The sequence below is a fragment of the Canis lupus genome, chromosome 3 (genome assembly GCF_048164855.1).
Source record: "Canis lupus baileyi chromosome 3, mCanLup2.hap1, whole genome shotgun sequence".
NCBI lineage: Eukaryota > Metazoa > Chordata > Mammalia > Carnivora > Canidae > Canis > Canis lupus.
The window spans coordinates 42,456,578-42,469,509 of NC_132840.1; the positions used below are offsets into that span (position 1 = coordinate 42,456,578).

At 38.7% G+C, this 12,932-nt stretch overlaps 1 protein-coding gene across 9 annotated transcripts in view; it reads left to right on the plus strand.

The window, feature by feature from the left end:
- The window catches only part of PGM1 (phosphoglucomutase 1), a 157,697-nt gene that overhangs the window by 41,449 nt on the left and 103,316 nt on the right, over nt 1-12,932 (plus strand). For all 9 annotated transcript variants that reach the window (XR_012028202.1, XR_012028200.1, XR_012028201.1 and 6 more), the window contains exons 7-8: nt 2,188-2,303; nt 11,830-11,965. Coding sequence is in view for 5 of the 9 variants with exons in the window: in XM_072820566.1 (XP_072676667.1) it covers nt 2,188-2,303; nt 11,830-11,965 (252 nt within the window). In the remaining 4 variants the exon portion in view is untranslated. The remainder of the gene's footprint in view (nt 1-2,187; nt 2,304-11,829; nt 11,966-12,932) is intronic.

Here is a 12,932-nt window from a genome sequence, read left to right on the forward strand (position 1 = left end):
TCTCCCTCTGCCTGTGTCTCTGCCTCTCTCTCTCTCTCTGTGTCTCTCATGAATAAATAAATATAATCTTTTTTTTTTAAAAAAAGGGAACAATCAAACGTTAATGAAGAAAGGAACAGATGGCGGCCTCACTACCCTGAAGACATCATTCTAGGGAATCATCACTGTCCTTTAGCACAGGTGCACAGTTTGAGCAAAAGAGTGATTTGAAGTAAGATGAGTGTATCAAAGAACTTTCAGAAAGACGTTCCACCTCCAGCCCTTGCTGGATGCCCATCCATACCCAAACACAGTATAGGTTCATTTATCCCAAATGCAAATAAACAGAAAGCTCAAATAGTTAAGGAAAATTATATTCAGTTTTTATAAGAAAGGAACCAGTGACAATAAACACTTGACATCTCTGATTTGCTTATTTATTTATTTATTTATTTATTTATTTATTTATTTATTTCATAGCCCCTCATTTAAAAAGGCTTTAAGGTGTCTTGTGAGACTGCATGTAAAACAATTGCAAAAATATAAGAAATAAATGAAGATTAGGGAGAATGTTAATTAGAATGTGTTAGGTGCCCAGTAAATCTTTGCTGAATGAATGGATAAGGAATGAGTGAATGAATAAAAGGTCAAGGTCAGAGAAGAAAGCAAAATGGATATAGCTAGGTTCTTCTAGTAATAAATAATGTTTGTTGAACATGGCCTTGTGCTAGACACTGAGTACTTTGTGTTTTAAGTCATTTAATTATCAAGCCAACCTCGCGAGGTCAATGCTATCTATAATCCTACTTTACAGGTGGGAAAACAAAAGGACAAGGAAATAAAGTTACTTGCCTGAGATTACCCTGTTAGTAAATGGCTGAGTCAGAATTTGAACCCAGAACCTTTGTTTCTAATTGGCCCAACTGGGCCATGTAGTAGTTTCCTACTGTGGGGGAGGGGAGAAGTGTGTTATAGAATTAGTGCTGACTTCCTTCTGCTAAGAAGAAGTTAATGACTAATATTCATAGAGTGGTTTATACTCTACACGGAGCTTTTTAACATTCACCATCTTAAATGATCCTCAGAGCAATCCTATCCTAAAGAAGAGGAACCTAAAGGTCAGAGAGGTTAGCTGTCTTGTTGAGGACCCGATAGCTAAATCAGAGCTAGAATTAGAACCTGGTGCTTCTGCCTCCACAGCCTGCACTTGAAGTTGTGAGCTGGTTTCAGCCAGGCTGTAATTAGATCTAGCAGGTCTAATTCTATGTCATCCAAGAGCAGTTTAATTCTAAATTTTGGAAAAATTAATAATCTAAATACAGAATCACAATGGAAATAACTCATTACCCAGGTAAAAGTTTATTGTACTTTGAGCTTTCAAGATTATAGATTTAATTTTCCTCAAATGTTAGCATCTGACATTGCTTTGCTAGCAATAAGATGAGCATTCTGGAAGGCAGAACTTATTAAAACAGTGAATGAAATGCAGATTATTCCTCCTTTTCAGAGGGAAAGGGATCTTTTAAAAAAAAAAGTCATTTAAAAGTCTTAAATAGTCTACAGATACATAGAAAGGAGTAAAAGATGTGTTGAAGGGGACAAGGGACCAAGGAGCAGTGTGCAGAAGTTGTACAAATGGGAGACCCCCTGGACTCTGTCCTTTCTGGGCCTTCTGGTGAAATGAAAGGAGCATTGACAGGGCAGCTGAATAGCAGGCTGTTGGTCATCCTGGCTGTGTGACCTTAGGCTGGTCACATAACCTACACCCTGTGTCCTTTTCTGTAAAATGGTGATCTCTTAGACCCAATATTCTATGATTCTGTGATTCTAATTGCAGCATAACATCACTCTTTTGTTCTCTATGGAGTGGTGACAGATGCAGTCTGTATCCAAAACATGTTGAGTTTAAATAGCCTCAAAATTAGCTTTGCACATTTTTGCTTCTGTTGCTTCTTCTAAGATATTAAACTCAGTGACCTGAATTAATTCTTCCTTCTTCCTCTTCTACCCCCTCCTCTGACTCCACGTATAATGGCCCATTGTGCACAAGTTTTCTCCTACGATTTTCCACCCATCTTAGAATTATGTGTACCTCTGAGCAATGCTAAATGGGACCCTTGATTACAATAATGGTTGCTAGTTTTCCTCCTTCACGTGGCTAAGCTAACAGTCCTGCTGTGATGTAACTTTGATTTCATGCCTTTGAAGGGTGGCTAATGCTACAAAGATCGCTTTGTATGAAACCCCGACTGGCTGGAAGTTTTTCGGGAATTTGATGGATGCAAGCAAACTGTCCCTTTGTGGGGAAGAGAGCTTCGGGACTGGTGAGTGCGTGGCCTGTGCTATCGTTTCCTTGCCTGTAAACATGACTTGTGGGGAACGCTTCCCACTGCTAAGGCAGGACTGAAATAGCACCCGTGGCTGATGTGGCCTAAATCAAGATGCAGTTTATTTATAACAACCCTGATGAAGTATACACATTTGAAAAGCCATGAGTGTGCTCAGCTGAGGAGGGCTAATTTTACTTCCAGAGGATTGCATCCACTAAGACAGGAAGTTTGGGGGCCTCCTGGGCGGCATGGTTAGTGCGTCTGTAGAGATTAAACAGAGCGATAAACATAGGTTTCTTCCCTCCGTGGTCAAGGAAACTTTTATAAATGTTTTCCTTTCTGGAAAGAAATATGGTGGAGCGAGTCAGTTTTTCGTTTTTATTTAAAAGGAGGTTTCAGTGCAGCATTAAATCTTTATCTTTCACAGGCCCAAGTTTGCTGTGGCAACAAGTTATGATTCATTTCGGTTAAAAGAAAGGAAACTGTTAGGGTGGAACATTTGCTAGGTGGTCAAGAAATTAAAAATATGTCCTTGTCCATGAGGATGTCTGCATAAATTGTTAGTCTGAGGAGAGAGGGGAACGTGGTGGCATGCTGGGGAGACGTTTCAGGACCCTTACACCCTACTTTCTGTGCTCTCCCTCCTCCTCTCTACCTGTCTGTCCAAATACTGAAGTCCTAACTTCCATGACCTTCCCTATTGCCTCCTCCGACCTACATCAGTTTCTCACCTCTTGAAACATCCATTCAGGCACATGGCCCTTTAGTCTTTTTACCCAATATTTTGAAGTAAAAGGACTGATCTTGGTCCTTCAGTACCAAAGCAAAGCAAGGATCAAAATCGAGCCTTCTCTAAGCCTTGCAACTGAGTTGTAGTTCATACTAGGTTAAAGAAAGGAGAATGCTGATTTTATTTAATTTCTTACAAAATCTGGCATAGGATCGGTAGAATGAGCTGGTAAATTTGAGACATGTATATACAAAGTTCTTAGAAATTTGGTATCCCTGAGGGAGTTGTAATGCTCCTTGGTAATGAATTGTTTTGATAGAATTGGAGAATATAAAAAAGATAGATGAATCTTGGGGTTGAACAGTGTCCACCAAGAAGAATTGATGGTTTCTGAACATTCTCTGTCTTTGGTCAGGGAATACAAGGCCACTGCTTAGCCCTATCCTACTTCATAAATATGGATGATGCCATGTTACTCCATGGGATACCAGATGAATGTCCACGAACCGATGAGGGTGGTCTTATTCCATGAAATACCCACCCCTTCCCAATGTTATCAAGTACAGGCTTGCTTTCAGTCATTCTTTTTTATAGATGAAGCTGTCTTTGAAGGCAAGGGACCATGTCTTAACCTTTGGTTCCCTAACCCCCTGTACATGTATCAATGCTGAACATAGTGAAAGGGAGAAAAGTTTAGAACAAGGTTTCCCAGGGTGTATGGGTGTGTGGAAGGATACTAATTCCAGAACAGGGTTCTGAGTTCAGTAGAGATTGGGAAACTTAGAATATAGCTCTCTGTCTTGGATATTCATAATAAAATTAGCATTCAAAGATTCCAAAACATTCTACTGTAAGGAATCCTCTTTATACAGTTTTACCTAAACGTACTTAGCTGTATCTCTCTCTCTCTCTGTCGTGTGTGTGTGTGTGTGTGTGTGTGTGTGTGTGTGTGTTATATCTAGTAACATCTTGGCCCTACAGATCCATGTGGGAAGCACTGGGCAAGGTGAGTCCAAACCCTGGAGCCATATAGGAGTCCCTGATATGGACTGGCTGAGAACAAACTTGGAGACAGCAAGTGGTTCCTTTCACATGACAGGGCTTCACCTACTGGAAGGCAGCTTACGGGTCCTCTCCTCTCCAGGCTACCCATCCTTAGTTTCCCTGGTCATTCCTCACTTCACATTGTTTATATACCCAGCTACCAGCTTCTAGATGCTTCCAAGTTCACCGGGCCCCTTAGATCATGTCCAGAACTGAGCCCAAATCTCCAAATGACCTAACTGAGAAGTAAAGACTAGAGTGGAATGATTATTTCTAGAGAACTGGACCCTGTGCTTTTTTTGGAAATAGCTTTCATTTATGTTAGCTTTCAGGACAGTTCATAATACTGTTTAGCCCATATAATGAGGATAATTAATCCCCTTTAATTTTGTACTCAGGCAAATTTGCCATGAAAGTTTGTTGTTCATTTGAGGGATTGATTTCTTTGAACCCAGACATTAGACTTTAAATTATTTCTTGCTAAAGTTTCTACCTCTTTATTTATTGACCGATTCAAATACTAAGTGCCAACCATGATTTTATCTTCCCTTAGATGTCTCTTCTATCCAAAGAAAAAATGCATCATGAGAATGATCCACAAGCTTTCCCTTTGAAAAAAGAGAAAATTGTTCTGTAATGTTTCTGAAATAAACATTTTAAAAACCAAGCTGCATAGCTATGGGTCTCTACTGCTGTGAATGAGTGGCAGCTGAAGTCATTTAACTGAACTTCTGATCTTGTTTATAGAGGAGTTAATTTCCACCTGCTAGTTCCTTTCTGGTGACTGCTTCCTGAAGTTTCTTTACAATTTCTCAGAGTGGACATTAGTGATTAAACAAGCCTTGCAGTATTTCAATTCTATAGCTTCATTGAGTACAGGGTCATTTATTTCCGTATTTTTTCAGGTGAGAGCAGGGGCAATTTCTCAGGAAAGCCTCCCTAACCTTCCACTGTGGGTCCAGTCCCCTTCTTATTGACTCCCATGGCATACACATTTGTTGCGTATATTATAGCTGTAATTTTAAAATTATTTATGGTTACTTAACTAAAATCTGTTGGCAGCACTAGACTATAAGTTCCGTGAAGACAGGAATTACATCTGTCTTATTCTCCATCATATCCCCAGAGCCTCCTATACAGGCCAGCATGGAATAGGGGCTCAGCAAACACTTGTTCAATGCATGAGTGAATGAACACACTATTCACTTGGTACCTTCCATTTAGATAAATAGAATCCTAGTGTTGGAAATGAACAGACTTTAAAAGTCATTCAGTGTGATTTCCTGTGTGTTGTTGGAATCATAGTTGGCAGTCAGTGCTCTTCTACTTAAGCACCCATCTCAGTGAAGAATCCTTGCCTGATGTTTTGAAGCCATCTGCCACTCTTGTGGGGACTCTAACACCATTCCCACTCTGTAGTCCAGAGTCAGGGACCCAAGGTCTTTGTTGAGCTCTTATAAAGGAAAGGAAGTTGACTTGCAAAGAAGTGCAAAGGAGTCAGACTTCAGAAGAACTGGCTCACCAAATAAAACAAACCATCAGCATTTCAAAACACAAGCCATAATATTACCAATGTTACCAAGCATACATTAGTCTGTCCGTGATGGAGGAACAGCAAGTGTCCACAGGATTACCATAGCCACAGAGGTTAGGACACTTCCTCACACATCAGCATTACAAATGCCAGGGTAAAGCGACTCAGAAATGGGCCCCAGAACTAGACAGGGTGAACCTATTATTTTGGGTTGATCTCATGATGCAAAGTTATTTTTCCCCCTAACTGTGGATGATGATACACTTGTTTATACACAATGGCAGAGGACAAAATGGTGTTCTGTCCGGCCTTGAATTTTTTGGGAAATTGGGAAGGAAATAGAAAGTGCAGTCCCAGATAGAATAGAATATCACTGCCTTTGAAATTCTCCCTCAGGAAAATGGAGGGCTGGGACAGAGGGTTAAGAAAGAGTTGAGGACGAACCAAGTATCATATAGAAATATGCCAGCAAATTGTGATCTGGCCAGGTCTAGAGGTTAGTAACATTTTTTCCTGTTTCATCTTTAAAAGGTTTTAGCGATGATGCATCATATAGGAGTGATAACTTGAAGGAGCACAGCATTGATGCTTTGCAAATTTCTTTTAATTTCTTGTGAAAAGTTTTTCATGTTTGTACTTCTTTTCATTGACTCATTCCTCAAATGTGTATTGAACTTTAACTGTATCCCAGATACTGAGTGAGACTTTGGGGCATAGTGGGTATGATCTAGTGCAGGGCTCTGTAGAGTCCACATTTGGGAAAAGAAGTCAGGCTGTAATCAGGTAATTACAAGCGTGCAAAATGATCAGTGGTGAAGGACAGGGTGCCCTGGATGCTTTACTGTCAGGTAACCTGGTTCTGTGGTGTAGGGGATTTGATTTTCTGTCTGGTTCTCAGCACATTCTAATTTGCAGATACATTTGCTGATACATTTTCCTGTAGGTAAAGTCCCCATGGAAAAGTTAGAACATCCTGTCTCTGGAGATTTCCCAGACAGACTACCCCACTAAAACTAGGCTGATAACCTAATTATAACTAACTCAGTTAAACTATTACCTGCATGTCCATCTCCCTCACCTGTATGTCTATGCTTATCTGTGAGGGCAAGGAACATGTCTTATTCATCTTGGTATTTTCTCATGTACTTGGAACATGGTAGGCACTGATTTGTATTTGTTGAGTATAAAATGGAGTTTGGGTTAAGACATGGTTCTTGCCTGTCAGATGCTTACTAGATTCCTCCAAAAGAAACAGTTCCAGGGTTAGTCACAAGGCAGTTCTGGGTTAATTGCTATATGGAAGGTCTGGAGGTTGCTGGGGGAGAGCCCTTGAAGGTTGGAGTGATCTGGAAAGCCTGAGGAGCTTACTTGTCCTTTCAGAGTAAATTCATTTGTGTAATAAAAGCCAAAGAAGACAAGACTGTGGACAGAGCAGCTCTGCTGAACCTTCCAGCCAGTCAGCTGGCATCTGACCATTCTTGGGGCAAACTCTTATTGACTGTGTGCCAGACACACCAGCTAGGGATACAGCTCATGGTCTAGGTGGGGTAAGAACAGATAGGGGTGTTAGATAGACTAGGGGTGAGCATAGAGGGAAACAAGAAAGCCATCCTGGGCTGGGGTGAAGTTGAAAGTAATTGCAGATGTTAGCCAGGCAAATAGGTGTTTATGGAGTGGAAATTTTCAGGCAGAGAGAGTAGCGTGTGTAGAAGACCAAAGGGGAGGAGTACCTGAGTGGTGCCATTGGCTGAGCATCTGACTCTTGGTTTCAGCTTCAGTCTGATCTCAGGGTTGCAGGATTGAGCCCTGTGTTAGGGTCTGCACTCAGCAAAGAGCCTGCTTTTGTTTCTCTCTCTCCCTCACCCCCTACCCCTCCCCACCCTTTCTCTCTAAAATGAGTAAAATAAATCTTTTTTAAAAAAAGATGAAGAAGACCAAAGGGGAGCTAAAGATGGACAGAGAAAGAGAAAGACAGATGCAAGTGTTTTCAGACAACTCCATATAGCTCTATTTCACTTGCCATTGCCCCATCCTGAGACCCATCCTCTGGCAGAGGCAGGCAACCAGCACTCCCTAGATGCCCATACTGGTAAATTGAACCTGATCCCTAAACTGTTGGCTTTTGGCTCCCTCAGCAAGGATTGACATTTTTCTTGGCTGAGGCCCAGAGTACACCGTGACTGAGCTGGGTTTATACTTATCACAAGGTGCTGATTAGGCTAAAGCGAAGTGGCAGGTGTTTGAAGATGCTGATGGGGCAGGATTCCCATGCACTCAGTCCGTGAGCTGGCCCAAGTGTGAAGACACCCAGTGCAAACCCCACCTCTGCCTGTGTGTCAGCTAGGACACAGAGGGGTGTTTGCTGGCAGTGTTTCCCTTTTCTCAAAATTATGGGAGCTTGGCTTCTTTTCCTCTTTTTAAATTAAAAGAAATGATGCCAATAATTCACATTCATAGTAGGAAAATTAGATGAGGAAGAAGAGGAAAACTCTGTAATGCCACTGTCCAGAGAAAGAAACATACTGGGTCCTATTCCATTTTCTTTACCAATATGTACAGTTAAGAGAGATTCTTTCTGAAAGTTTAATAAGATAGTGGAAAGCCCTCATTTTCCCCAAATGTTTCTTTGTTTTTCTCTTATCCATAATAGTATTTTGCATTTATACAGTACTTAACAGTTCATAAATATTTCAACTCTCTTATCACAGTAAAGTCTTACAGTTGTGTGAAAAAGGTAACATTATCCCCATTTTAGTCAAAGACACCGAGACTTAGAAAAATTAAGGTAATAAGTAACAGAGTTTCAGATTCTGGTTTTGTGACGTTTAAATATAAAGCATCTTCCACTGAAACACAACTGCCATGACTACATAAGCAGCAACTTTAGAAACACACACACATATACACTATTGCCTTATTTTTTTATTTTTATTTTGTTAACTAATAGCTTGTCATCATTCATCAGAATCCTAAAGAAAATGAAATGTGCCCAGACTTTTGGAGCACCTGGGTGGCTCAGTTGGTTGAACATCTGACTCTTGATTACAGCGCAGGTCATGATCTCAGGATCCTGAGATTGAGCCCCATATTGAGCTACATGCTCAGCAGGGAGTCTACTTGAGATTCTCTCCCTCTGTCTCTTCCCTGTTCTCTCTCTAAAATAAGTAAATGAAAGAAAGAAAGAAAGAAAGAAAGAAAGAAAGAAAGAAAGAAAGAAAGAAAGAAAAGAAAAGAAAAGAAAAGAAAGAAAGAAAATGTACCCAGACTTTCTGAGTATTAAAGTTACCTAGAGTTTTGATAACATGAAGGTAATTAGTGAGAGTAGTTAGAATTTCCAGAGAGACTAGAGATTGTGCAAATGGAATAGAATATTCGAGTATGTTATCCAAGGCAGATATTTTGTTGGTGATATTAGGTATGTGACTTACTTATCTCCAAGTAACTTGGTCAGAGTTGGGTAAGATGTTTAGATTTTATTTTCATTTCCTCATAAAATAAAAAGCTGAATTATTTACTTAGAACAGGAAAAGCACAAAGGATAACTGCCTCCTATGTTCTCAGTCTAGCCTAAAGAAATAAATAAATACAAAATAAGAAAAAGAAGAGAAAAAGGAAGGAAGGAAGAAAAATACCCATGGGAGCACAGACAAATAATTCCAAGTTGTATACTTTTGTCATGAATTCTCAATATATAGGAGAAGCTGCCAGAATCTTGCTGCTCAGGGTGAACTATTGCCAAAACATCATTTGTAAACACTATAAGAGCCAGAGAGCTAATTTCTGTTCCTTGAGATAGCAATACAGGCAAATATAAAAGTTCATAGATAATAAAATCAGGTAAACCAAAAAATTGTTACATAAGGTGCTAAAAGTATTGCCTAACCTCCAGTTTTGTCAGCCTCCAAGTTCTGACAACTGTTGTTTATAAAAGTGGTATCTTACTGAAGAGATCTTTTGAAAAAAGTTGGTGTTTTTATGAACCAAACAAGAGAAGGAAAAAATATTGTAGTAGATTAATTAACTGATGAACAACTGTAAAGGAATGCAGTGGATGAGTTTATTCCATGTGCTATTCTAGTCACCAGACTTAGTTATAAGGATAAGTATGAGATGTCTCTAAGAAATATGTAAAAAGTGGGGTGAAAGGCTCATAAATAGATGATTAAGGAATATGGCACCACAGCAGAGGTTTTGAGCAGGTTGCTATGGGAGAAGAAAGAGAAAGAAAGTAGCTCATAACTGAGTAGGGAAGCTGGAAACTAGTCCCAGATGGGAGAGGACATTTGAGTTGGGTCTAAAAGGATGAAAAGAGGAAGGAAACAAACTTAACTCATACTTATTACATAGCCAGCATTGTGAGATACTTGATGTTCTAGGAAGAGTAAGACCCAGTGGGAAGTCAAGAAGTGCACAAAGGCACATAAAGAATTCAAGGTATACTAATATACAAAGCACTGTCAGAGAGGGGTTGTACTGAGTCCTATTCAGAAGTCAGAAAGTAGCGCTCAATATGGTCCTCGTGTGGTGTGTTTTGTTTTTTGTTTTGTTTTGTTTCCTTTTTAGCATTAGGATGTTAAGGTTAAAAAACGAGAGTTGTGTCCCACATCAGGTTCTTGGAAAAGGGTCTCCGTGCTTAGAAGCACATCCAGATGAGCGAATCTGTGAGTTTTTTTTTTTTTTTTTTTCTGTGAGTTTTGGTAAAGATTTTAGCAAGTGCCTTAGAAGGGGACAGATGTGCCATAGTTGATCTAACCAAATCCCTGTTGGTTAAAGTAAGATGTCCTAGATTGGGGTTGCTGGATCCACAAGTAGATCCATTTTTAAGACTTTGATACTTTTTGCCAAATTACTCTCCAGAAGATTATACCTTTCCCTGCAGCAGCATGCTGAAATCCCACTTCCCTTATACCTCTTCTGGTACTGGGTATTCTCATTTAAAAATCTGTGGCCATTTGTCAAGCAAGTTGCAATTTCCTATTGTAGTTTTAACTTTAATTTGCTTTTTTTTTTTTTTTTAATTTTTATTTATTTATGATAGTCACACACAGAGAGAGAGAGGCAGAGACATAGGCAGAGGGAGAAGCAGGCTCCATGCACCGGGAGCCCGACGTGGGATTCGATCCCGGGTCTCCAGGATCGCGCCCTGGGCCAAAGGCAGGCGCCAAACCGCTGCGCCACCCAGGGATCCCCTTTAATTTGCTTTAAAAAATAATACTAGCTTCTTATGTAATTGGGTACCTGTATTTATTCTTTGGTGGTTGTTTATATCCTTGGCCTATTTTTCTATTGAAATCTCACTTTTTTTTTGTTAATACATAAATTTTTTTCTATACTGAGGTGAATTAAACATCTACTTTATATTGCAAATGTGGTTTTTTAAAAAGTTTTCTAGTGGCCTTTTATCTACAGCTATTTTGCTGGTAGAAATGATCATTTTTAATAGACAGATACATATTTTTCCTTTATGAATTCTGAATTTACCTGTATTTGCCATCCCCATGACTTAAAAAATATATTTATATATTTTTTCTATTATATTTCTATTATATATTTAAATTATATTTATATCTCTATATATATTTTATTTATACATCTCTTTGAGGATTTAAAGGTTTCCAAATTTTATATTTCAATGTGTAATCCATCTGAAAATCTTTTTTGGTACAGTGTTTTATAGCAGAAAAAGTTGAATTTTTTTCCAACTGTCTAGCTAGTTATCTAAATACTGCTTATAAAAGTAATTCATTCTTTTCCTACAGGCTTGAAGTAACACCTTTATCATATATTCTAGTCATATATGTGTTTGGGTCTCTGGGTCTCTTTCTAGGTGCTCTCTTTTATTTCATTAAACTACCAGACTTAATTATTGAATATTTATAATGGTGATGTTCTTCTGTTGTTTGGGGTTTGTTTTTTTTTTTTTTTTTTTTGCTCACATTTATACTTTATAAATGCTATATCAAGTTCCACCAAACTATTCCACTTACATTTTTATTGGCATTTGCTATAAATATCTCTATTACTTTGGGAAGCATCAACTTCTTTTCAATATTATTTTGCTTTGTTCAATATGTGGTTCCTTCCATGTATTCAAGTTCCTCAGTAAAGTTTTATGACTTTTTTGGTTGGGTCTATATGTTTACTCTTGAGTTTATTCCCAAATTGTTTGGAGAAATCACAATTCTCATTGCTGCTTACTGTCCACCTGCCAGGTTCTGATCACATTCGTGAGAAAGATGGACTCTGGGCTGTCCTCGCTTGGCTCTCCATTCTAGCTGCCCGCAAACAGAGTGTGGAGGACATTCTCAAAGATCACTGGCAAAAGTATGGCCGGAATTTCTTCACCAGGTAAGTCACAGCCTGGCTGGGGTACGAAGGTAGGGTGGGGAAGTAGGCAGAGAGAGTTCTCATGTGTACAAATTTTTTTGTCTCTCAAGTGATAATAAAATCCTAGTTCATCTAGCCTCTACAAATTGAGAATTTTTAAAATAATTCAGTCTGGGTCACCTTTTATGTCAGCCACAAAGAAGAGGCTTAAAAATTTAGTTATCATAGTCAAAAGAATAAATGTTTTGTAAGCCTTTTTAAAATGTACTTGCAGGTGGACATGATAATTGCATTGGATTTGGATTCAGAAGAACATATTAGAAATTTATTTCTGCCCCTTTGTGGATTGGGAAATCATTTAACCTCTCTCCAACAGAAAACTGTACTCATTTTTCTCATTTGTAGAAATGGAAATAACAGTCCACCGTTGAGTGGATTAAATGAAATATGAGTCTGAAAGTGTTTTATAAACTCTGGAGCACTCAAAGTATGGAAACTTTTTTTTTCCCTGAAATTATGGAAACAATTATGCTTAGTCTAAATCAACTTTTCTGACTCATTAAAATAGGTCCCCAAGGGCTGCATACTTGTCAATACTTCATTCATTGATTCAATAAATACTGTGTGCCTACTTTCTGCCAGGCACTGGGGATTCAGCAGTGAACAAAATACTTAGAATACTTAGTAATTCTTCTTTGCCTTGCATACTTCTATTTTTAAAAGTCATTAATGTTTTTTTTCAAGTGGTGGCTTTTTACTAATTCCAATATGCCTTTCCCCCGGTAAGCATAAAAATCTAACAAAATTTTTCCTAGACCTCACTGTTCTAATTATTGAAAGGAATTATGAGAAAAAGAAGAGTGGATGAATTGCTTATCTGTAAGAAAGGCATACATGTAATTTCTTTGGACCTCACTTGCCTTTTCTATAAAATAGGTGAGTTAAATTGGAGAATTTAAAAAATACATCACAGATTTAATAGTCCATG